General features: G+C 45.0%; 1 protein-coding gene across 5 annotated transcripts in view; it reads right to left on the reverse strand.

Moving 5' to 3' along the window:
- Window positions 1-25117, reverse strand: part of CCNH (cyclin H) — an 837458-nt gene that overhangs the window by 151895 nt on the left and 660446 nt on the right. For all 5 annotated transcript variants that reach the window (XM_044064155.1, XM_044064153.1, XM_044064152.1 and 2 more), the window contains one exon: window positions 5686-5756. In XM_044064155.1, the coding sequence (XP_043920090.1) occupies window positions 5686-5756 (71 nt within the window). The remainder of the gene's footprint in view (window positions 1-5685; window positions 5757-25117) is intronic.

Here is a 25117-nt window from a genome sequence, read left to right on the forward strand (position 1 = left end):
CAAATTTATAAATAAACAGCAGGATCAACCATTTGTCTTCCATGCAAAGTTCCTTCTTAGACCACAGCAGATTCACTGCATAGCTAGAAATATTACTGTGCTGACAGTTTATGAACTTGCGATGTTGTAAGTGTGGAACAACTGACCAACCTTGAAGGCACAGGTAGGGATAACCTGATGGTTATGTTCAAACTGTACAAAGTATAGTTGTATAGGCAACATACTGTAAGGGTAGATGGTTCAAGAGTGGTCACTGCTGCTGTCAATACTGTATGGATCTCTTCCACTTGGCTAAGTACAATGTGTGTCTTGATTTTCAGGAGTGAACACTCTTCTCTCATGGCAGGGCTAACATTACCTCATCTGGGGCATCCTCATGTACTTCATACAGGATAGCTTAAGTTCAAGCTAGGGCTGGTAAGCAAGGAACTGTTCCAGGGCTTTAGCCTATGACCTGTTGAATCTAAGCCCACTAGAAGGACCTAAACAAAGAGGATAGGGACAACTCATACATTACAAGAAGTGAGAGAAGAAACCATGTCTGCAACAGTGAGCACATTAAATGCATACCATCATGGTAAGTTGCCTACCAAACTGTACACAATATTCTTTATGTGGATCCTTGCTGTAGTCATTACAATAGGCAAGATTCTCAAAAGTGGCCCTCCCAGGTAGGATGGATGGCTCACTCTTCAGATAAAGACTGCAGAAAGCTTTTTAGGGTAGCAGAGGCCATCCGTTGCCCTGGAAAATTTAAATTAGCCAATAGTGTTTTGAAAAGTTGTGGACAGAGGAACGGATGTCTGCCTCTAATATGTCCCGGGCACTAACCCTTTAGAGAAAGGCAATAGTGACCGCTGTCCTCCTTTTGAAGTGGGGTCTGATTCTTCCTTGCAGCACCCTTTCAGAAGTCTTGTAACAAAAGGTTATCCAATGTGTTGGCTATTTGGAAAGTCAGCCCTTGTTTGTTTCCTACAAAGGAGAAAACAGTTCTAATTTTCTACTGGGTTTGCTCCTTCTAGGCATACTTAACTGCCTATGCCCAGCAAAGGAATGTAAAATCCTTTCCTCTTAATTTTGACAGGTCAGGAAGAATACAGGTAGGGGAGCATATTGGTTCAGGGCTATCTTTATAATTACCTTTGGCATAACAAAAGGAGTTAATGTGCGGAGTAATACTATCTTTCAAGAACTTCAAGCACGTTTTTTGTACATCAAAGCCTGGAGTTCCAAAAACAACTCTCCTAATGGGGGAGCAGAAAAAGGAAACACATTTTCTAGGTCACAAACCCTAAGGGTACAGTGGTAGCCAGTTCAATCGGAGGAAAATGTATTTTTTTCCGACACAAAATTTAGGACCAAAGTAGCTGCCATCTTTCTCCTAGAAGGCTTGAGGAGGAGTATATCATTCATGAATTACTTGACTGGTGGTCTAGATACCAAAGGAGGATCTGAGGTGAAAAAGACTGCAAGGTATACCTTTACAGAGGCAAAAACTAAGCCTGAAGAATACAGCTTACACATATATTGTAGAACGACTGCCATTTCCATCGGTTTCGAGAGCAGATTCTTCCTTTCGTACCAGAGAGAAAATCTTTTCCATTTAGCTAGGTATGCTTAGTCTTCCTAGCTTCCCCCACAATTTTTAGCATGTCCTGGGAGCAAATGTGACCACTGGGTAACAGAGTCATAACCTCCAAGCTGACAGTTAACAGTTTAGGATGCACTAGGGACTCCCTGCACTGTGTCAGAAAGTTCAGATGCTGAGGCAGCACTGGGCTTTTCTTGTTCATTATATAAATACAGGAGATCAAGTGCTGCCCATCAATTAAAATAATTTCTGGCTTTTGATTATCCTGGGGTGCAAGGATATAGGATGGAAAGCATAAGAAACAGACCTAGCCACTGCAGGAAGAAGATATCCACCATCCAAGCTTATTTGGTGCTCTGAAGCAGAATTTCCTCAGCTATTTGTTGCTTGCAGAAGCAATCTCTGTCACAATGCAACTATTCATGATTTTAATGAAAGCTGTCCTGTCTTGCTTCCATTTGTGTGTATCCAGAGTTCCTACTTAAATGGCTTATCATAGAGTTCACTTGTGTGGGTATGTAAGCAGTGTTTACGCGAATCCTGTCTGTTCTCAGGCCCATAAGGCTAAAATGCACAGATGCTAAGAGTATGCTCCCTTTTGTATGCTTGCGTACCAAAGAGCTGTGCATTGTCTGTGATAATATTCAGGGTCCCAGGTTTCCAGACTGAAGGCTTTGAGTTCTCAAACAATTTCTCTATGATTACGCTTCACTTCAGTACACTGAGATACAAGTGGGCACCATGAACTATGTTTAAGACATCTGTGGACTGTTTTGAGTTAGTTTTCTGAAGGGTGTGCTCTCAACTCTTTTACAGTTGCTACATCAATTACTACAGTTCAAACTTTATACATTGCAGGACTGGGATGATGCACTCTAGGGACTGAGAGTGCTGGTCTCAATTATTCCTTAGGAACCACTGAATTTTTTTACATTGTTTATACAACCTGGCCAGGGGTGCATCAAAAACATGGATGCCATGTAGCCTAAAATGCTACGATACTGTTTGCTTGTAACTAAATTGTTTTTCTTTCATGCCCTGAAGAACGGCAATTAATACCTAACTTCTGTGGTAGGAGAGTTGGTAGGCCTTGGCCATGCTGATGTCTAGCAAAGTCCCAGAAGGCCTTAGTTCTGGCTGGATGTAAACTGGACTTCTGCTCACCAGGGGAGAAGCCAATCTGTTGAGGCAGTTTAGTGTGAACTACAGTGCTCTCCATCTCCTCCCAAGTCTGTGCCTGAAGAAGGCAATACTTGAGGGTACAGGTAGTTAAGAATGGACTTGCTGCGGCCATACATTAAACACTCTGGGTGCAGTAGCTAAATCAAAGAGCAAGGAGGAAATATGGCAGTGGTAGTTCCATGCCAAGCTCAAGTACTGCCTTGTGCTGTATGAAAATGGGAATGTGGGGGTAGATTTACAGTGGGGGTTTAAATGAGAATTACAAATGGTCATGTGCTCTGCAAAAAAGATCAGGCCAACTTTGGATAAGGATGTTTGGAGTCTTGCTCTAAAGACGCAGCTTTGAAACCATGCAACAAGGATTCCTGGACTGGGGGAACAGCCACAAGTTCAGAAGGCCTAGTTCCAGAAGGTCCAGGTATACTCTGGGGAAAGCACAGTCCTCTCCTACTCACAGTCAAAAGAATCAGCCTGTATTTCTTTCCTTTCAGGTGAAGGGCTCCAGATGCAGAGGGCTTATCAGCATTTGGCTGAAGGCTGCATAAAAACATAATGAAATCCTATGCCACCTTAGCACAATCCTGTGAGGGAGGATGTCTGAGGGTGGGGTTGGGGCCCACCAGAAGAGAGCTTTAGGTCTGTGGTGTCTGGGTCATGGGCTGATGGGTGGTTGCTAGGGATTTGTGTACCCTGGGTTAGGAATAAAGAAATTCTGCTCTTCCCTTCTTTACTAATTCAATGATGCTCTGAAGCAGATTATCAGAAAATGGTGCTTGACAAGGACTTTTGAGGATGGTTTTCAGTCTTGTGGGATGCGCTAGGTACTAAAGGCGTGGCAGTCCCCAAGGGGTGATATCACAGATCTCAGTGGCGACAGGCATCATGGCTGGGGGCTGCTTGACTGTCTCTGCAGAGCTGATACACTTGGACCTAGAAGTCTTCCAAGAACTACCAAGTTTAATGATCTCCATACCTTCTGTTTTTGGGACAGATAGTTCCTAGTCTTTCTTTTTTGGGAGGGATACCCATGCTGTTCTTTTGCTGTAGACCTTAAACATAATGCACTTGCTTAACAAGGCCACAAGACTTTTTGGTGTGGAGGGCTTTCTCCCTTTTCTCCAAAGTCTTGGGATAAAAGCCTTGTCAGAGCTGGCAATGTTATGCCTCGGACCTAGGCAATAGATGCACTGATTGTAGTCTTTACATGTTATCTGACATCTGCAAGAACTCTTGTGGGCCTTTTCTGGGGTGGACATGCCATACATCTCCCCATGTATGGCAAATGTCCACACACCCACTTTTAGAAAGCTAAGCACAAAAAAACTTGTGAATTAGAACAAAATGTTTCCCAACAAATACTTAGCTGATCAATGTGCTGTAACTTTAAGGCCTGAACTAACTCTGGTTTGATGAGCACCATCCTGTAGCAAGTAAAACATGCAGCAAGAAAGAACTTAAGATGCTATGAGTGGATAACACCTATACACCATCCATGCATCATGTCCAAGGTGAGGTGACATCAGCCCAGCCATGGGAAAGACTGGTCAACTCTGAAAGTTAGGCTCGGTGTCAGATGTCCCCACAGCTAATGACTACAACAATAATTCACATGAAGAACATGATTGGTTACAGCAAAGGATGACGTGAAAATGTATACTATGAAACAACATACATTGTTTAGGACTGGAAATGTATTCTGCAAGTCGGTGTACAATTCCAAAAATACTGATCACACCCTCTGTGTAACAGCATATAACTAACCAGGTTGACAAGAAGTGTAAAGACTGCTGCTTTATAACTCTTAATACCAAACCTCTTGAAATAAAATTTTAACTGCATCATAAGGACTCGTGTAGGAATTGTACTTCAGAAAGCAAGTGTATAGCTGCTAAACCAGACTTTTTAAATATGGTTAAAGCTGTTTGAGTAACTCAAATTATATATGCATGCATGCACACACAAAAATATATAGAAACTTTGTATATTTTTCACTATAATATATTTTCAGAATGGCAGCTGAATGCACTGATTATATCATTTTAATATTGTATCAAGTAGTCCTAATAGCCTGATCTGACTGCAAGTAAAATGTCACATTATACGCTAAAAAGAGTATGGGAAATCAAACCACATTTAAGATGGATAACAGGTTGTGTTTACAGATAAAACTGTATACTGTAGTATAAGAACATGTTCCCATGTATGTGTTTGCTTACTTCTTTCCAAATGTTACAAATGTAGTTTAAAAAGCACAACTCCAAGGAAACTCAATCCTACATAAGTACTTCAACAAAATAACTGCGGTCTTAATGCATACCTGCATTACTTGGTATATAGTCACGTTTTCCAGTTTACTTGTTATTTACTATGGACCCCCCCCCGAGAAAGTTCAATGACCTTAATTAAAAAAATGCTTGACAACACAGGAAAAACATTTTACAACAACTACTAAATCACCACTGTAGCCATTTTCTAAACACAACAATGGCCCATAAGGTAGGCATTATTTGGAAATAATGGATCTTCTACGGTGGCTGTTAATCTGCTATAATGCTCAATCTGTCAGGCATTTTTGCTTACAGTATGTGCATCTCCTATGAGACTGATTTGCTATAATGCCCACCTTGAGAGGCACCTTTGCTTATAGCATGCAAATACAGTGCTGGTTCCATATAAATTTAAAAAAGGATATACTTTTATATAATTTTCATTTTGTGACAGAACTGCATTTACGTATATGCAATGGTAAACCCCTTGATCTACTTCCCGAAAGATCAACTGACAAGTGTAGCAGAACAAGATGCAACAAATGTTCATGTTCCCAAGTCTGATCTTTTTTTTTTTAATTTGTGAATCACAGGTCTGACAGCAAACTGCGAACATAAATACATGTGTACCACAATCTTACTTACTTCTTATAGCTTCTATTAGTTGAGAAAGGGTTTCTCTGTCATCCTTTAATGAGAAACATTCTGTTAAATAGCTGTGAAAAAATGGAATAAAGCTTCATATGAACATTGAAACACAAAGGTAGCTTTGCTCAAAAAAAAAAAAAAAAAAAAAACAGAATAACGACTCTGTATAACTTTCTAAGTTTATAATCTTTCTCACATAAACCACAAAGGGCAGTGGAAATAAACCACTTCCAAAATTCCATATGAAGCTGCAGGTTATCTTTGGGTGACGGCAATCTAGGAAAGATTACTTACATATATATGAACTGCTGCCCAAAGTACAGTTGTGTACACCTATCATAAATGTAGATGTTCGAGTGTCTTCACTGTTGCAGTCATGACTGTAGGGTTCTCCCCTGCAGGCAGGCAGTCCTCGGTCGGCCAGAATCCCAAAGTCTGGGTCCGGCGTCGGCTGTTCAACCATGCTCCCTGACGTCAGAGCGCCAGGAGTATAAAGCTGACAGCCGACGCCATCTTCTCCAGTTTTTCTTGCCCCAGATGTCAGGAGTCCCAAAATGAAAAAGGTCCCATAACCTTTGCAAATACACCTCAGAAGAATGGTGAAAAAAAGGAAATGCACAAAAGTAAAAATAAGAGGGGGCAGGAGGGAGGGAAACCCAGACTGCAACAGTGAAGACACTCGAACATCTACATTTATGGTAGGTGTACACAACTGTACTATGTTCATCGTGTTTCACTGTTGCAGTCATGACTGTAGGGTAGAATCCCAAAGCTGAAAGAAAGGGAGGTGGTCATAAAGAAGAAGGGGCGGCTAAAAGGCCCTGCAAGACTGCAGAGGCAAAGCCTGCCCTAGACTTAGAGTAGAGAGGTAAATTGTAGTGCTTAGAAAAAGTATGCACTGAACTCCAAGTTGCAGCTTCCAAAATGTCTTTGGTAGAAACTCCCCTGAGGAAGGCCGCAGAAGTGGCAGCAGCTCTGGTGGAATGAGTCCGTATACTCCCTGGGATTTGCTTTCCATGGTGTGAATAACAAAATCTGATTCCATGAGCAATCCATTTAGAAATGGTCTGTTTTGAAATTGCTTTACCTTGGGAACTTGAAGCATAAGAAACAAACAATTGTTCTGATTTTCTGATGTCCTTGGTTCTGTTCAGGTAAAAACGTAGTTGTCTGTGTACATCCAAGGAATGTAAGATCCATTCCCCTTTATTTTGAGGAGTGGGGAAAAAGGTTGGCAAGTGGATAGTTTGATTTAAAGCCACTTTGGAAACCACCTCAGGCATGAAGGTAGGATTAGTCCTCAAAGATACCCTGTCTTGATGAAAAATAATATAAGGTTCCACAGCCATAAGAGCTTGTAACTCTGAAACTCTCCTGGCAGAGGTTAGTGCTAACAGGATAGCTGTCTTCCAAGATAAAAACGTGATGTCAGAAGAGGCAGCAGGCTCAAAAGGAGGCAAGGTTAGTTTTTCCAAAACATAGTTGAGATCCCAAGCAGGAATGGGAGGAGATCTAGGAGGTCTTAAGTTCTTAGCTCCTTTGAGAAACTGTCTCATGAGCTGGTGGGAAAAGATGGGAGGGTCTGTATTATAATGAGCAGAAATAGCAGAGGCATGTATCTTAATGGAAGAGAAAGAGAGACCCTTATGTAAGAGATCTGTCAGGTAAAGTAAAATTAAAGTAATGTTAGGAAGAAGAGGATCAGAATCCTGAGCCTGCATCCAGGAACAAAATCTTTTCCATTTTCCTGCATAAGATATTCCAGTGCTAGGACGTCTGGCTTCTAAAATGACATCCATAACCTGCTTGGGTAGGAAAGAAGAAATCAAAGGCCGTGGATTAACCAGGCTGCCAGGCTGAGAGTTCTGACATGAGAGTGTAGAACCTGACCCTGATGTTGGGACAGAAGGTTCGGAGACTGAGGTAAAACCCAAGGGGGCTCCAGGCATAGGTTTTTTTTTTAGAGTTGGATACCAAAACTGCCGAGGCCAATTTGGAGCCAGCAAGATTATCATCTTGGGCTTGTCCTGTTTTATTTTCAATAAAACCCGTGGAAGAAGAGGAAGAGGCGAAAAGGCATATCCCGAGAGGTTCCTCCAACTGAATGACAGGGCATCCACTTTCCAAGCTTCTCTGTGGAAAGTCCTGGTGCAAAAATTCTGTAGTTGATGATTGAGATGGGATGCAAAGAGGTCTATGTGAGGACATCCCCAGACTGCTGTTATCATCCTGAATATTTTGGTGTCCAGCATCCACTCGTGTGGATCCGAAAGGTTTCTGCTCAGACTGTCTGCCAGGAAGTTTTGTTTCCCTGGTAGAAACTGAGCTTGAAGATCCAGATTGCAAGCTAGAGCTGTGTCCCATAGATCCATGGCTAGTCTGCAAAGGGGGTAGGAATGAGATTCCCCCTTGCTTGTTTATGTACCACATAACTGTGGTGTTGTCCGTCCGTATTAGTAGTTGTCCTGGTTGCAAGAGATTCCTGAAGGCCAATAGAGCTTTCTGAACGGCTAACATTTCCTTTAAGTTGATATGCAGGTGCTTCTGATCCTTTGTCCAAAGGCCCTGCAGACAATTGCCCTGAAAATGGGCTCCCCAAGCATAATCCGAGGTGCCCGTGGTTAGAATCTGAGTGGCAGGAGGCAGACGGAAGGGTTTCCCTTTGTTTAGAGCACATGCCCTGGACCACCAAAGAAATTCCTTTTGAAGGCAAGGAAGGACGGAGATCAGTATGTCTAAACTGTGGCAATGCTGAGACCATACACTTTTTAGGTACCACTGTATTTTCCTCATGTGTAGTCTTGCATATGGTACGAGAAGGATGCAGGAGGCCATGTAACCCAAAGCCTGCAGGAATTTCCTTGCAGATAGTTGAGTTAAAGTTGCCAAGGTTCTGAAAGTTGAAGCCAGCTGTAATTGTTTTTCGGATGTCAGAAATGCCATCTGGGTTGTGGTGTTTAGAAGTGCTCCCAGAAAAGTTATCTGTTGTGATGGTGTCAAATTTGACTTTTTTATATTTACAGAGAATCCCAGGAACTTGAGGAGGTTCTGTACAAATTCTAGATGCTGGAGTAAGACATCCTTGCTGTCTGCCTGAATTAGACAATCGTCCAGATAAGGGTAAATCTGAATTCCCTTGAGTCTGCAGTAAGCTACTACTGGAGCCAGACATTTGGTGAAGACCCTGGGCGCAGTAGACAATCCAAAGGGCAGCGCAGAGAATTGAAAGTGCCTCGATCCGGCCTTGAACCAGAGGTATTTTCTGCGATCCTGCCTGATGGGAATGTGTAAATATGCCTCCTTTAAATCCAAAGTTACCATCCATGCATCTTTGGACAGCATTGGAAGTAGCTGCTGTAGAGTAAGCATCTTGAATTTTGGAATCTCTAGAAAGGTGTTCAAGACCGACAGATCCAGAATGGGTCTCCATGAGTTTTGCTTCCTTGGGACAAGAAAGAGCCTTGAGTAAAAACCTTTTCCCATCTCTGAAAGTGGAACCAGTTCTATGGCATTCATAGCCAAAAGAGCTTCCACCTGGTTTAAGGCCTCCGTCCATTGATGTTTTGGAAGGTCTGGCCATCCGCTTGGCCTTGGTAAGGTATGAAAATGGAATTTGTAACCTCTTAAAACCACATCCAAAACCCACTTGTCTTGGGTTATTTGAGTCCAATTTTGATAAAAAATAGAGAGTTTTCCTCCGAGAGGGGCTTCCAGGCAAGAAGTTCCTGTAGCCCAACAGAGGGAGTCATTGAGTTTGTTTCCTTTGAATTTGTGACCTGTCCTCTCCTCCCCTAGGGGTGGAAGCAGTCCACTGTCTTGGTCTGTAAGAAGCTTGTGTTTGAGGCCTTCCTCTGGAGTGTCTATATCTACCCCTCTGAGGCCTGTCTGAAGTGGGAAAGGACCAATTTTTTGAAGGCCAATTCCTGCTTAATCTAGGTGGCTGTACTTGTACGAAATCTTTAACTGTTTGCATGGATTTCGCCTTATCCTCCATCTTTTTAATCACCTCTTCAGCTTTTGATCCAAACAAAACATTATGCTGAACAGGAGCATCCAATAATTTAGCCTTTACTTGTTCGGGCAAATTTTGTTCCTTTAGCCATGCATGCCTTCTAATAACTGTGCCAGAGGCCGCAGCCCTACAAGAAGCCCCCAAAGCATCAAATCCACAGTGTAAACCATGCTTCCCAACTTGTTCAGTGGCATGCAATAAGTCATGTAATTCTTTATCATCTGCACAGGCAGAAATGGAAGTAAGCTTTTGTTTTAAAACAGTCAAGAGAAATTGCTGGTATTTAAGCATATGAAACTGACAGTTTAAAGCCCTAATGGACAAAGTAGCAGAAGTGTACACCTTTTTGCCCCATCTTTCTAAGGATCGAGAATCCTTTTCAGTAGGAATGGGATTTTTGGCAGAAGCAGCCTTAACTCCCTTAGGACCCTGAGAAATGGTTTCAGGGTCAGCAGAAGGGTTCTTGTATAAAAACTGATGGGAATCAGGAACCCTGTAATATCTATCAGGCTTAACAGGAGCAGGAGGAAAAGAGTCAGGGGTTAAGTTAGCCTCCGAAAAGGCATCATCCACAATATCCAAAACAGGAGGAATAGCCAGGGGTCTATGTTGGGGAAGAAGAAGAAAATCCCTCAGTCTGTTCTTAGATTCCGAATACTCCTGTCCTTCCCTGTGGAAATGTTCCCTCATTTCATGCAAAGTTTCCCCAAAAGAGAAATCATCAGGGGGAGAAGCTGAAGGAATGGATTCTTCAGCATCAGAATCCTCATAAGGAGGGAAAGAATATTCCTGATCAGAAGAAGAAACTGAGGAAACAGAAGCCTGATCAGAGGAATCATAATAAACATCCTGCCTTGGACTTTTATCTGGAGGGGGATGTGAACCCCTAATCATAGTAAGTAAATCCTCCACCATCTTGAGTAACTGTTTCTGTGACTTGGGAGCCAGTTCAGAGGAGGCCTGTGTTGTAGTCTTTGATTTAGAAGGAGTCTTTGCCTTTATCTTTGGCTTTGCCTTTATTAGAAGCTGAGTAGGCCTGAAAACCCCTTCGGAAGCCGGTACCTGCACAGCGGCTCCGGACCCATCCGAAGGAGCATTGTCAGAAGGTCCTGCAACAGAAATAAAGGCCTGGTTGGCTCCTCATGAGAGTCCGTTTCGCCATCAGTTCTGAAATGGCCGACGACAGGGGCTGCAAAAGCGCCTCACTGACGACGGCCGAAACTGAAGCTGGCTCCGCTTGTGCGCTATCATCAGATTTGGACCTCGGAGGCCTGTCTTTATCCTTGCGACGTTTGTGAACTCCGGTAGCCGGAACCGTATCAGAAGACATTTTGTAGTTAAAGCGCCTACCGAAGTAATGAAAAGCAAAATCGTACCTTCGCTTAATTGTACGTTGATTGAATCTAGCACAAAACCGACAACTAGCGACATTGTGGTCAGGGCCTAAGCAAGGAATACAGTAAGAATGAAAATCCTTATGAGGTATTTGCTTCCCACATGAAATACAATTATTAACTTTTTCTGACATCGGAGTGGAGCAAGAAAAAGTTTCCCCAATGGGGTACTTAGCTTTGAGTGGAGAAGAAAATCTTCGGACTGAAGTATATCAGAAAAAATCGTCAGGAGTCAGCCGACCAGCACTTGCGAACTGCTATCACCACACGGCAAGAAAGACTGGAGAAGATGGCATCGGCTGTCGGCTTTATACTCCTGGCACTCTGACGTCAGGGAGCATGGTTGAACAGCCGACGCCGGACCCAGACTTTGGGTTTCTGGCCGACTGAGGGCTGCCTGCCGGCAGGGGAGAACCCTACAGTCATGACTGCAACAGTGAAACACGATGAACATCGTATGTTGAAAAACAAACGTTACCTCACAGAAAAAAAAAAAAAGTTAAAAATTAGACTGCATTCTGTAAAACCCTGCTATCTCCACATGCATTGGATCCTTTTGGGAAGGATGACAATGGCTCAGAAACTGAAAGATAAAATATCAAACACATACATTTCTTTAATGAATTAAGCATGCAGCTGCATCCAGAACACCAATAAAGTGAGCCTTAATAAATGCAGTTCTCTACAGTAGCACATACACCAGTAATGTTTCCATACCCATGCATGAAAAATTTCAAATGATCATAAAATTCAAACATCTGTAAAAATGAAAAGCTTTTCAAGGTGATCAATGTAGGATTACCTTGAAGACTAAACCAAATACAGAGTACTATAAGAACAGCCAGGTTACATTTATATAAAGCCATGTATGTATGCAGAAAATGCACACAAATAAGCATAGACCTATACACACTACTAACCAACACACATCAGCTGCTGAAGTGCTATGATTTTTGATGGGTCACCAGAGTGATGAGGACCATACTCAATGATCCCTTTCAAGTGTTTATTTTACAGACATTTAAATTATATAAACATTTTCAATTTATTTACAGATACACTTGGAAGTATTACTGGTGTCTCTAGGATTACAAAGAAATGAAGTTTTTTTTTAAAGGCTCTGTTGTCTAGTAGGGTACACTATGACAGCTACTACAACTATCCTGGCAACAACTGCTTGTAACTGAGAGCTTCAGCACACACGCTCATAGCACATGTGGTTAAAGCAGGTCATTTTATGAAGAGTTGACAAAATGGGGAGCCACAATCCCAATGTGGGGTTTTGCCTTCCCCATTTCTCCTTCAGGATGCAGCAGCACAACACTACCACATGGAGCAACAACTGTCTCAACTGATTATGCTCAATATGGAGTAATTTAGCAACAGTGAAATGAAGAATGGACTATAAGCTTGTTTAATATGCAGCTGCCATGTGTGTGAGTGCACACGTGTGCACACACACACAGACATGCACATGCATACTCACTCTCTCTCTCTCTCTGGTTCCTTCATATGTATAAAGTACAGTTGTCTGCAGTACCCAAAGTAACAACAAACAAGGTTAATTTCCTTTCTGTCGTTTCTGTAGTTACTAGCTGTAGGTGATATCAGCTGTGATGATGGTACTCTAGAAGAATTTCCAAAGCAGTGAACAATGTACTTGCTACATTTATACCATGTAGTTGCTAGTATAAAGTCACATAAAATCTAAAAAAACAGTTCTAACAACACAAACTTGATAAGCTTAATGAATCTCTCTACAATGAAATAAAACTAATTTGTGACAAAAACGAACACTGACAGTTAAGTGTGAGCAGGCACGTAAGGAACACTTGGCAACTTGTCAAGTTATTTCCAGTCATTGAGAAGCTATAATTTTCCACAGTTCTGCAAAGAAGTGCAACTTTATTACAAGGGGCCAGACAAGTAGAAGGCTTACAAGGTTTCCAAGGTACTGACAACAGATACGCTTCTACTAATTTCCTGCCCAACAAAAAGCAACCTACTCCATGCCTATTACTACTTACGAGATACCAAAATGCATATCATTTCCACATCCTGAATGCATTCACTGTCAGAATTACACAACACATTGACAGAAGATCACATGGAGACAAGAAAGGACCAACACTGCAGAACAGATGGAGATAAGGCCAAAAAGGAAAGAAAATGAAAATCAACTCCATAATGGAGATAAGGCCAAAAAAGAAAGAAAATGAAAATCAACTCCATAATGGGGATAAGGTCAAAAAGGAAAGAAAATGAAAATCAACTCCATAATGGAGATAAGGCCAAAAAGGAAAGAAAATGAAAATCAACTCCATAATGGAGATAAGGCCAAAAAAGAAAGAAAATGAAAATCAACTCCATAATGGAGATAAGGCCAAAAAAGAAAGAAAATGAAAATCAACTCCATAATGGAGATAAGGCCAAAAAGGAAAGAAAATGAAAATCAACTCCATAATGGATATAAGGCCAAAAAGGAAAGAAAATGAAAATCAACTCCATAATGGAGATAAGGCCAAAAAGGAAAGAAAATGAAAATCAACTCCATAATGGAGATAAGGCCAAAAAGGAAAGAAAATGAAAATCAACTCCATTATGGAGATAAGGTCAAAAAGGAAAGAAAATGAAAATCAACTCCATAATGGAGATAAGGTCAAAAAGGCTTATCCTCAGAAGTGTAAATGTAAGTTATACAGCTAGAGATCCAATTAAAGAAGGTCACTTTGGAAACTGGTAAACCCGACCTGGATTTGGAAAAGGAAACAAATAATTGATCTGACTTCCTAAATTCTTTAGTAAAAACGTAATTGTCTGTGAACATCCAACTGATGAAACCTGTATTCTGCTGTGCTGGAATGATTTGGGAAGAACACCGGAAGTTCTATGGATTGGTTCAAAGTGCTATGGAAACACACCTTAGGGACAAAGGATGGATTAGTAAGAAGAGATACTCTGTCTTTGTGAAAAATCAGATAAGGGGATTTTACAGATAGTGCTTGTAACTCTGACACCCATCTGGCAGTTGTGATTGCCACCAGAAACAAGGTCTTCCAAGACAGAAACTTCAAAGGTGATGAATGAGAAGGCTCAAAGGGCGGAGATGTTAATTTGGATAGTACAAAATTCAAGTCACATGAAGCAACAGGTTCCCGAAATGGGGGTCTTAAAGTGGCACCTTTAAGGAAGGTTTTACACAGCCTATGTGACATCAGATTAGAATCTTGTATGCCTAGATGAAAATTAAAAATTGCTGCCAATTGAACCCTGATTGTGGCAGCCGCAGATCCCTGGTGGAAAAGCTCAGGCAGGAATTCCAAAACCACCGGAATGGAGGTCAACATTATTTTTCTCAGCCCAGATAGAGAATCTCCACCATTTACTGGAATATAATCTCCTAGTGGAGGGTTTATGAGATGATGTTGGGATACGAGTCACGGAGGGTGAGAAGTCGTGAAGCCTGACTAGAGATGGAACTGGAGCAGCCAAGTTGTCAAATTGAGGGTGTGTAAAATGGGATGAAGCAAGTCTGACATGTGCGTCAAGAGATCTGGCACTGGGTCCAGAATCCAAGGATCGTCTATGAGAAGAGGCCCGAGAAAGGGGAACCGAACCTGATGAAGCCAGTAAGGAGCAATGAGGATCAGTTTGCTTCCCAGCTGTTTCGCTTTCTGAATAACTTTGGATATGAGAGGAAAGGGAGGGAAAGCATAAAGGATACCTAGAAGCCAATAGTGAACAAGTGCGTCTCTCGGTTACACCCCCGGTGGGGGGATGAGGGAGAAATAGCTGCTGCATTTGGCACTGATCGGGCTGGCAAAGAGATTGCAGCAAGGCCGTCCCCATCTGCGGAAAATCTGCTCCGCTACTTCCTGTTTCAGAGATCACTCGCGAGGCATCAAAATCGCCCCGCTGAGTTTGTCGGCTATCACGTTGATTGTCCATGGGATGTGCATTGCCACCAGAAAACACTGGGAAGATATCGCCCATTTCCAAACTCGAATGGCCTCTCAACAGAGTCGGTATGATCTGGTTCTGCCTTGTTTCTTGATATACCATACTACTGACATGTTGTCTGATTGTATTGCAATCGTCCAAAGAGGCAGAAAGTCGTGAAGTGCTTGCAACGCCAGGTGCACCGCCCTCATCTCTAGAACACTGATATGCAGGTGAGCCTCGTGATCTTGTCATGTGCCTTGGACAGTCCTGTCTAAATAATGCTCCCCACAGTTCACAGTGGCAACAGGTTGGCAAGAGAAAAATGAAGTGCCCGTAGTTAACTGGTTGGGTTGAGTCCACCAAATGAGGTCCTTCTTGCAAGAGTCTGTCAGCAGTACGTGATGAGTTAATGGTAGATGTTGAAAGGACCACTGGGACGACAGCAGCCACTGAAGAATCTCCATGTGTAGTCTGGCTAGCGGCACTAGTAGTATGGTCCCTAGAAGCTTCAGAACAGTCTTGGCCTTGATTTTTCGTAAGGGTAGAAGAAGTTGAATTTGAAGAACCAGATTCTGTGCGCTTTCTACTGGAAGACGAGCCAACATGTCTACTGTGTCTATCTCTGTGCCTATAAAAATCGCAAACTGAGAGGGCAATAAGGCAGATTTTTCCCAATTCATAGTAATCCCCAACTGGGCACAAAGTTGGGTGGTAGTGTCCCTACTCTGAAGAAGTAGATGCCTGGTGGGGGTGGTCAGGAGCCAGTCGTCCAGATACAGAAACACCTGGAATCCTCGACGTCTCAGGTGAGCTGTCACTACTGCCATACGCTTGGTGAACACCCTGGGGGGCTGTGGTGAGACCAAAGTGCAGAGCACAAAAATGGTAGTGACTGGCTCCCAGCCAGAAGCGTAGATGACTCCTCCACACCCTGTCCATTTTTATGTGGTAGTAAGCATCTTGGAGGTCTACTGAGCACATCCAAGTGTCTTTCCCTAGGAAAGGGAGTACAGACTGCAGTGTCACCATCCGGAACTTGTCGTCCTTTATGGATTCGTTCAGCCCACTGATGTCCAAGATGGGCCTCCAGTCCCCTGTACGTTTTGGCACTAAAAAGAATGTGGAGTAAGTTCCAACTCCTATTTGGTCTGCTGGGACGGTTTGGATGACTCTTTTTGCCAGCAACTTGTTGACCTCCACAGTTGCCTGATCCCTGTGATTGGGTGGAACATACGGGATCCTCTTGGGAACATAAGGTGGCAGAGAAAAGGGTATGACATAACCTCTGGTGATAATTCTTTGTACCCATTTGTCTTGAGTGATACTTAGCCAGGCTTCTGGACACAAAGAAATGCGACCCCCGACCGGCTCCAGAGAAGCACAGTTGGGCCCCACATCAGGAGCACTGGTAAGGCCGGCCCCGAAACAAATCATGGCCTCCCTGGTTCTACGGTCCACCCCTGCCTCTAGGCGACATCTACCATTTCTTCCTCCTCTTCTGCCTCTGAAGGAGGAGTCACCCTGGGCATCTTGGAAAAAACTCTGGGACTTCTTGAACCACATTTTACCACCCCTCTGACCCTTTGGGTATGGTCTATAGGGGACAGTAAAACGCACTCCCATGGCAGAGTGTTTTTCCTTCTTGCCTGCACCGGGTGAGTGTGTCCTTTACCTTAGGTCCAAACAATGAAGAACTATCGAAAAGGGGCATTGGTACAGATAGACTTGAATGGTTCCGCAAAATTACACCAATGCATCCAGGAATGACGCCTTACGGAACTTCCTGAACCCGCTGCTCTACTCGCTCCATCAGCTGCATACGAGATAAGCCTCATGGATGAGTTGACAATACAGTTCAACTGGGTAGACACCTTTTCAGGGACTCCCTCAGTGAATGTACCTTGTAGAGAATCTCCCAACTCCTTAAGGAGATCTCTCTAAAGCCTCGTGAAGTGTGTAAGGTAGTTCAGTGACCTAAGAGTAAATGCCGCTGACGAAAAGCTATGCTTCCCATATCTGTCCATTGTTCGAGACTCTTTATTCGGCGGATGGACAGAAGAAGTTTCCGCTAGCTCATTCTTAGTGGCTGCCGCCACCACGGCATCTACATGAACACCTTTAGACAAAGATTCCTTTTCCCTGAGCGCAGAAAGAAATTTATTTGGTCTCTTGGGGACTGACTCCACGGCATCAGTAGTATCCCACACATTCCAACTAACAAGCTCCATCAGTTCATCGAAAGGTGAAGACAACCAAGAGGCTGAAGGTTGAGACCCGAAAGCCTTCAGGTACACAGACTCCTCATCAGAAGGGGTGACAGTGGGCCAGCCGCACCTCTGCTTAAGGACTTCCAGGATGTCTATGAAGGAGACATCAGAGCACGACTTGTGGGACCCTTCTGACTCCTCGAGATTGGTGTCCGAGTTAAGAGACCCGTCCTGGGAGTCTACATGCTTCCTCTTGCATGTTCTCTTCCATGGGGGCTCCTTGGAAGGATATTCTGGTGAGGTCTCGGAAGAATGAGGGCCACCAGCCAGTGGCTCCTGAGGCTGTGGGTCTCTGCTGTCCAGAGAGGGAGTAGGAGCGGAGACAGAAGTAGGTGCCCTAGGGGGGAGAGTGCCAGTATCCCTGGTATGAGCTGATGATCAGGATGCACACTCATCATCTCGAATGCCGACCTCTCCAGCTCTGAAGATCTCCCCGGCTCCGAGGAGACAGAGGATGCCATCGGTTCCAGAGCCATCGGCTCTGAGATAGACGTAGGGTCCAAGCTCACCCTAGCTGATGTGCAGAGAGGAAGGCTCAGAACCGAAGAGGTTCAGTTCCATGAGTCCCTGTCGGGGCCGATCAGGGAGCTTAGGCTCCTAGACACCACAGACTGCACATAGAGTGGTGGAGTGGAACTCTGCTCAGAAACAACCTCAGGGGGAGCTGGAACTGAGGGTTCCACCAGCGGTACCAAATACTCTGGCTCCAAAAGACCAGCATGGCTCGGAGGAGGAATCACTGAAGGGGGGACAGACTCAAGTGGCCCCGGGACCGACTGGGCCGGAGCCAACAACAATTTAGGTAAGGCAGATGACTTTATGAGCCTCAGCACTACCCTCTCCACATCTTCTTCCGATAAACTCCTGGAAGACAGAATGGGAGAATGGGATCTCTGCAATATGGGTGACCTTAATGTAGGGGAGAACGGTAAAGGATCTGTAGACCGGCTCCGTTGAATACTCTAAGTGGTCGGCTCCGAACTACTTGGTGCCAACCTTGTAACCACAGTAGTAGAACCCTCGATCGGCACCGAACTCAGTGGGGCCGATGAGGCAGTAGTTTGGTCAGATTTTGTAATTTTAAGAGGAGGCTCTTTAGTACCAGCCGACGCTGGGGAGGGTCTCTTAGAGGATTTGGATTTTTCCTTTTTAGATCACTGGGATCTAGCAGAGGAAGAAAAGTTAGCCAGATCTTTCTCAAAAGAAGGCTTTAGGAGACCTTTTAATATGAGCTTACTTTTCCTCTCTTGCAACACCCTAGCACTAAAAGAGTGACAAAATAAGCATGTTTCCTGTAAGTGGATGGCCCCAAGACAGTATACGCAGTTACTGTGGCCATCCATTATAGACATCTTCTGTGAGCATTTAACACACTTTTTAAAGCCAGATGGCTTATGATCCCTGACCTCCTTAGACATGTCAAAGAAGACTGTACTCAGACACACAGAGGAAGGAAAAGAGGGAGGACTAGGTCCTCTAACTTAAACGGGCCTAGCCCTAAAGGAACCGACAAAGACACACCACGAGGGCTAGGTCCTCTAACTTAAACGGGCCTAGCCCTGGTAGAGAAGAAAGAAGGAAAATAGGTCCTCTTACTAAATGGACCTAGAGGGAGGTATAGAAAACAAGTAGAGAGCCTCGCACACACAATAGAGCAGGAATACAAGTTTAATTATTGAGAAAACAAAGGACGAGAACGAAGGTCAAACAGAACCTCGTTCTGTATGCAACACCAATAACAAGACGTTATGTACTCACCATAACGTTCAATGTATGTAGTCCATCTCGTCTCACATTCTTACTCGCGGGTTCAGAGCCGAATATCGGCTCCGACTCAGCCAACTTTTATTTACTAGCTCGAAGTCTCTCATTGGCTGGGGCAAGCAGGTATCCCATGCTGCACTGCTCCACAACCCCGGATCTAGTTTGCTGCGAATCCAACAATCACACCTCATGCATAACAACAATCCAATAAGGTAGAACACTATCAAGGGGAATAAGAAAAAACAAACTACCATTGAAGGGTACTCTAGCACCAATCCCAACCTCCAGATCCTCCAGGAAGGGGGCAGGTGGGAGGGTACGTAAGAATGTGAGGCGAGATGGACTACATACATCGAACGTTATGGTGAGTACATAACTTCTTGATGTTATGCAGTGCAATCTCACCTACATTCTTACTCGCAGGACAGCGTCCCCAGCACCTCTATCCTGGGAGGCTCAAAGGAAGATACTCCTGAGCACTGTGGAACCAAAGGAAGCCCGGCCCCTAGAAGCCGCGTCCAGTTTGTAATGAGTAATAAAGGTGTGCGGGGAAGCCCACGTGGCTGCAGCACAAATATCATCCAAAAATAGTCTGGCATGGTATGACAACACAGAAACAGCCCTAGTAGAGTGAGCCTTGACAGGGAGCGGTAGATTTTTTCCAGCTGAAGAATAAATAAAGGAAATACAATTCGAAATCCATCTGGAAATGGTAACCTTGGAAATAGGGGAACCCACTCTATTTTCTGAAAAGAAAACAACCAATTGGTCAGATTTTCGTTAAGTGTTTGGTCCTGTGTAGATAGAATCGTAATTTTCTATGCACATCCAGTTGATGAAATCTAAACACTGCCTTGTTCGAGAATTGAGGGAAGAACACTGGCAGCTCAATAGACTGATTGAGATTCACAGTAGATGTTACTTTGGGAAGGAAGGACAGATTAGGTCGAAGAGAAACCCTGTCCTTATGAAAAATTAAATACGGGGGTTTGATGGAGAGAGCTTGAATCTCTGACACCTGTCTGGCTGATGTGATGGCGATTAGAAAAGCTGTCTTCCAGGACAAAAACTTTAATTCACAGGTGGCAGCCGGCTCGAAAGGTGGAGAAGTAAGGGCTTGCAAAACAAAGTTTAGATCCCAGGGCATGATAGGTTCTGATACAGGAGGCTGGAGTAATAAGGTGCCCTTTAGAAAGGCCTTACAGAGTTTATGAGCCATAAGGGAAGGCTCATAGGAGGTATGAAAGTTTGAAATAGCCGCCAGATGGACTTTAATGGTAGCGGGCGCAGAGCCCTGCTGAAAGAGCATGGACAAGAAATCCAAAACAGCAGCAATTGGGGCTGTGTAAGGGTCAATTCCTTGGGCATGAGCCCAAATACAGAATCTCTTCCATTTGCTGGAAAAAATCTTCCTAGTCAAAGACTTATGAGAAGAGGATAAAATGTGCACCACCTCAGGTGAAAAACGATGAAGTCTGACTAACGACGGAAGTGGAGTAGCCAGGCTGTCAACCTGAGAGTCCGCAGGGAGGGATGGAACTGTCCCGTGTGTCAATAGGTCTAGTACTGGGTCCAGAATCCAAGGACTGTCCACAGTGAATGGCTGGAGAAAGGAGAACCAGACCTGGCGAGGCCAGTGTGGGGCAATTAGAATCATCTTGCTTCCCAAGGATACGGCTTTCTGAATCACTCTTGGTAACAGAGGAAACGGAGGGAAAGCATAGAACAGACTGGAGGGCCAATCGTGGACTAGAGCGTCTCTGGGTGACTTCCCCTGTGGGGGGATCCAGGTGAAGTAGTTGTTGCATTTGGCATTGAGGGGATTGACAAAAAGATCGCAGCAAGGCTGACCCCACCTGCTGAAAATCTGTTCTGCAACCAGATGGTTCAGGGACCACTCATAAGGCATCAGAATAGCTCTGCTCAGCCTGTCTGCTATCACATTGGCCTTCGCCAGAATGTGCGTTGCCACTAGAAAACAATGAAAAGACACTGCCCATTGCCACACTCGCATGGCCTCTCTGCACAGGGGGTAAGATCTGGTTCCTCCTTGTTTGATTAGATACCACACAACGGACATGTTGTCCGAGTGTATTGCAATCATCCCCAGAGGAAAAGAGCTCTGAAGTGCCCGCAACGCCAGTAACACCGCTCTCATCTCTAAGACATTGATGTGCAGATGTACCTTGTGATCTTGCCACGTGCCTTGGACCGTCCTACCAAGATAATGCCCCCCCCCAATCTGGGAGGCGTCCGTGGTCACCGTGGCGACTGGTGACGGAGAAACAAATGGTTTCCCCTCGTCCAGATTGGTGGAGCACAGCCACCAACTGAGATCCTGTTTGCATCGGTCTGTGAGTAGGATCTGGTGGGAAAGGGGGAGTTTTTGGAGAGACCATTGGGCAAAGAGAAGCCACTGAAGAAGCCTCATGTGTAATCTTGCTAGAGGCACTAACATAATGGTAGCTGCCATGGTGCCCAGAAGCTGAAGAACCCATCTCGCCTGCACTTTCCAGAGGGGTAATAAAGCGTGAACCTGATTTTGTAATACTCTTATCCTGTCATGTGGCAAGAAGGCCTGCATTTGAACGATGTTTAGTTCTGCGTCTATAACCGTGACACGCTGTGAGGGCAGCAAGGCAGATTTTTCCCAGTTCAATGTTATTCCTAGTCGTTGACAGAGGGTAATGGTAGCGTCCCTGGCTCGGATGAGTAGATGCCTGGTGGGGGTGGTGAGGAGCCAGTCGTCCAGGTACAGAAACACTTGGAATGCTTTCCCAGGCTTCCGGGTACAAATGATATGCGGCCCCCGACAGCCTCCGGAATAGCACAGTCGGGTAACACATCAGGAACGATGGTAGGAAGAACTGCAAAAGGAATCACGGTCTCCCGAGTTGCGGGGGCCTCCTCTGCCTCGAGGGCGGTGTCTTCCAGAATAATCTCCCCACTCCTCTGCCTCTGGAGGGGGACTCACCTTGTGCGGCCGGGAAAAACTTCTGTGATTTCTTGAACCACATCTTCCCTTTCCTCTGAGCCTTGGGCTAAGGTCTCGAGGGGAGGGAAAAACTGACCCCTACGGCAGACAGGGTCTTTCCCTCTTGCTCGCATCTGGTGAGGGTGTCTTTCACTTTGGTCCCAAAGAGCGAGGACCCATCAAAAGGAGCATCAGTGAAGGAAGACTTGAAGGCCTCCGTGAAATGACACAGGCACATCCAGGCTTGCCTCCTGAGGGCTACTCCCAAACTGGCTGCCCTACTCGCCCCCTCGGCTGCATATGAACTGAGCCTCATGGACGAGTTGACAACAGAACTGAGGGTAGACACCTGGGCGTTAACCGTGTGCACTATCACCTCAGGTACATTACCCGCTAGAGTATCTCCTAACTCCTTGAGGAGATCTCTCTGGAGCAGAGTAAAATGACAGAGGTAGTTCAGTGACTGTAGGGTGAAGGTTGCTGATGAGAGGGTACGCTTCCCGTACCGGTCCATGCTCCTAGACTCCTTGTTAGGAGGATGGACGGAGGAAGAAGACTCGGCTACTTCCTGCTGTGTGGCCGCTGCCACCACCATGGCATCGACAGAAACCCCTTTGGACAGAAACTCTTTCCCGGGGGGGGGGGGGCAGAAAGAAACGTATTGGGCCTTCTGGGTACAGGTTCCACCGAATCAGGATTCTCCCACACCCTTCGACAAATCAAATCCAAGAGCTCGTCGAAGGGTGGAGACACCCAGGAGGCAGAGGGTTGAGCACCAAAGGCCTTGAGGAATACTGACTCCTCCTCAGAGGGGCTTTTGGAAGGCCAGTCGCCTCTCTGTCTCAATATCTCCAGGATGTTGGAGAAAGAGACGTCATCAGAGGACGACTTGGGGGACCCCTCCGACTCCTCGAGGTCGGTATCAGAAGCGAGGGACTTGTCCTGGGAGTCTATGTGCTTCCTCTTGCACGACTTCTTTCTAGGGGGCTCCTCAAGCACAGATTCTGAGGGCCCTCAGAAAGTTGGGGACCAGTCATGGGGCTATCCCCAGACCTTTGGGCTCCACCATCTATGGATAGGGGATGTCAGAGGCTCTAGCCGGGGTGGAAGAGGACGGAATGACCGATCCGGGTGATATAACTGATGATCTGGCCAGTGCGCTCTGCATGGCCTCAAAGGCAAGTCCTCCCAAATCAGAGGACCGACCGGCCTCAGAGGCCATGACCGGGGTCGGGGTCCCCCGAGCCGATGCGCCGAGAAGGAGCCTCAGAACCGACAGGTGTCCCGAAGTATCCCCCTCGGGCCCGACTGAGGAAACCAGAGTGCCGAACCCTGTGGACGGAGCAGACTGGGTCGGAGTGGACATCAGCACCGATAAACCCTTGAGGGGTATTGGAGCCGGCACAGGAACATCACTCAGAGCAGAGCACTCTGGCTCCGAAGACAAGGAAGTGCTCGGAGAAGGAACCATCGACACAAGCATCGGGATGGGCTCCAGAGTCGACTGGGTCAGAGCCGAGAATAATTTTGCCAACACCGGTGACTGCAGGAGCCTCTGTACCACCCTATCGATATCCAAGTCAGAAAGCCTGGAGGATTTGGAGGACAGGGAGGGAGATTGGGATCTCCTCTCAGGAGAACCATGCCTAACACTGGGCGACTGGCTCCGAATGGGTTCCAGTAAAATAGGAGCCGACGCCGATTCCAGTACTACAAATACCTCCTGCGGCCCTGAGGACAGAGAAGCCGAGGAGGTAGAGTCAAGTTTGAAATTTTCTCCGGGGGCTCAGAGGAGACAGACGGAGCTGGAGATCTCTTCTTCGCCTTCGAAGCTTTAGACTTGGACTGAGAACTAGAAGTAGAGTCTAAAGACTCCTCAAACGAAGGTTTTAGGAGTCCCTTCAATATTAGTTTATTTTTCCTCTCCTGGAGCACCCTCGGACTGAAGGAATGACAGAAGCTACAAGACTCTTGCAAATGAACAGCTCCTAGGCAGTAAACACATACGGAATGCCCATCCGTAATGGACATTTTGTAACTACACTTGGAACATTTTTTAAAACCAGAAGGTTTATGTTCCTTCTGATCCTTAGACATCTTACACAAGCGGACCACTGAAAACAACCTAGCTGGAAAAACAATAAAGGCGGAAAAACTACTGATCAGACTACACAAGGCAACCAAGGAACCTCCAAGTAAAACGGTTCTTCACTAACTCACAACACACTACTTAATATTAAGCAGAACACATTTATCCAAATATACACTAACAGAAGTCTAGCACAACACACAGAAAGGAGGACTAGGTCCTCTAAGTAAAACGGGCCTAGCCCACCGGAACAGTTAGGGATACCAACTACAGGAACAAAAAACACTACAAACAAGCCAGAAGAAGAATAGCTATTAAAATAGCTTTTGTGGTTGAACAACTAGCAAAGTTCTCAAGAGAAATTGAAAAAAGAAGGTACTTAAGCCACAGCCAAGCGAGACCTCGTCCTAGCTACATGAGTGGCAAACGAGATCTGGGGTTGTGCAGCAGTGCAGCATGGGATACCTGCTTGGCCCAGCCAATGAAAGACTTCGAGCTAGTAAATAAAAGTTGGCCGAGTCGGAGCCGAACCCACGAGTAAGAATGTAGGCGAGATTGGACTACATAACATCTGTAGGTATCAACAAGCGGAAAGCTCTGCAAGTAAAGCTATTAAATATAATGTTTATGAAAAGCACGCACAGTCTAAACTAAGCGCAAAAGGCACCTACAACTACTAATATAAACAGTATGAGGAATATAGATATCTATATATGACAACTGGCACACAGGATACCAAATAGTACTACAGGGCCAAACAACCAACTGTACTCCAAGAAACTGCACACAAAAATCACTCCGGTAAATGCTAACTACAAACACGACACTAACTATAGCTATATAATGCTATCAAAATATGAAAATAGCAGAAATATCCAAAATGTGTTAGACTTCGCCACGGCCAAGAAGAAGCACATCCGAACTCGTTGATGTGGCAAACGAGATCTGGGGATTATACTGGTGCACCATGGGATACCTATCTAGCCA

Source organism: Protopterus annectens, chromosome 2.part2 (genome assembly GCF_019279795.1).
Source record: "Protopterus annectens isolate FY-2018-M chromosome 2.part2, PAN1.0, whole genome shotgun sequence".
Classification (NCBI taxonomy): domain Eukaryota; kingdom Metazoa; phylum Chordata; order Ceratodontiformes; family Protopteridae; genus Protopterus; species Protopterus annectens.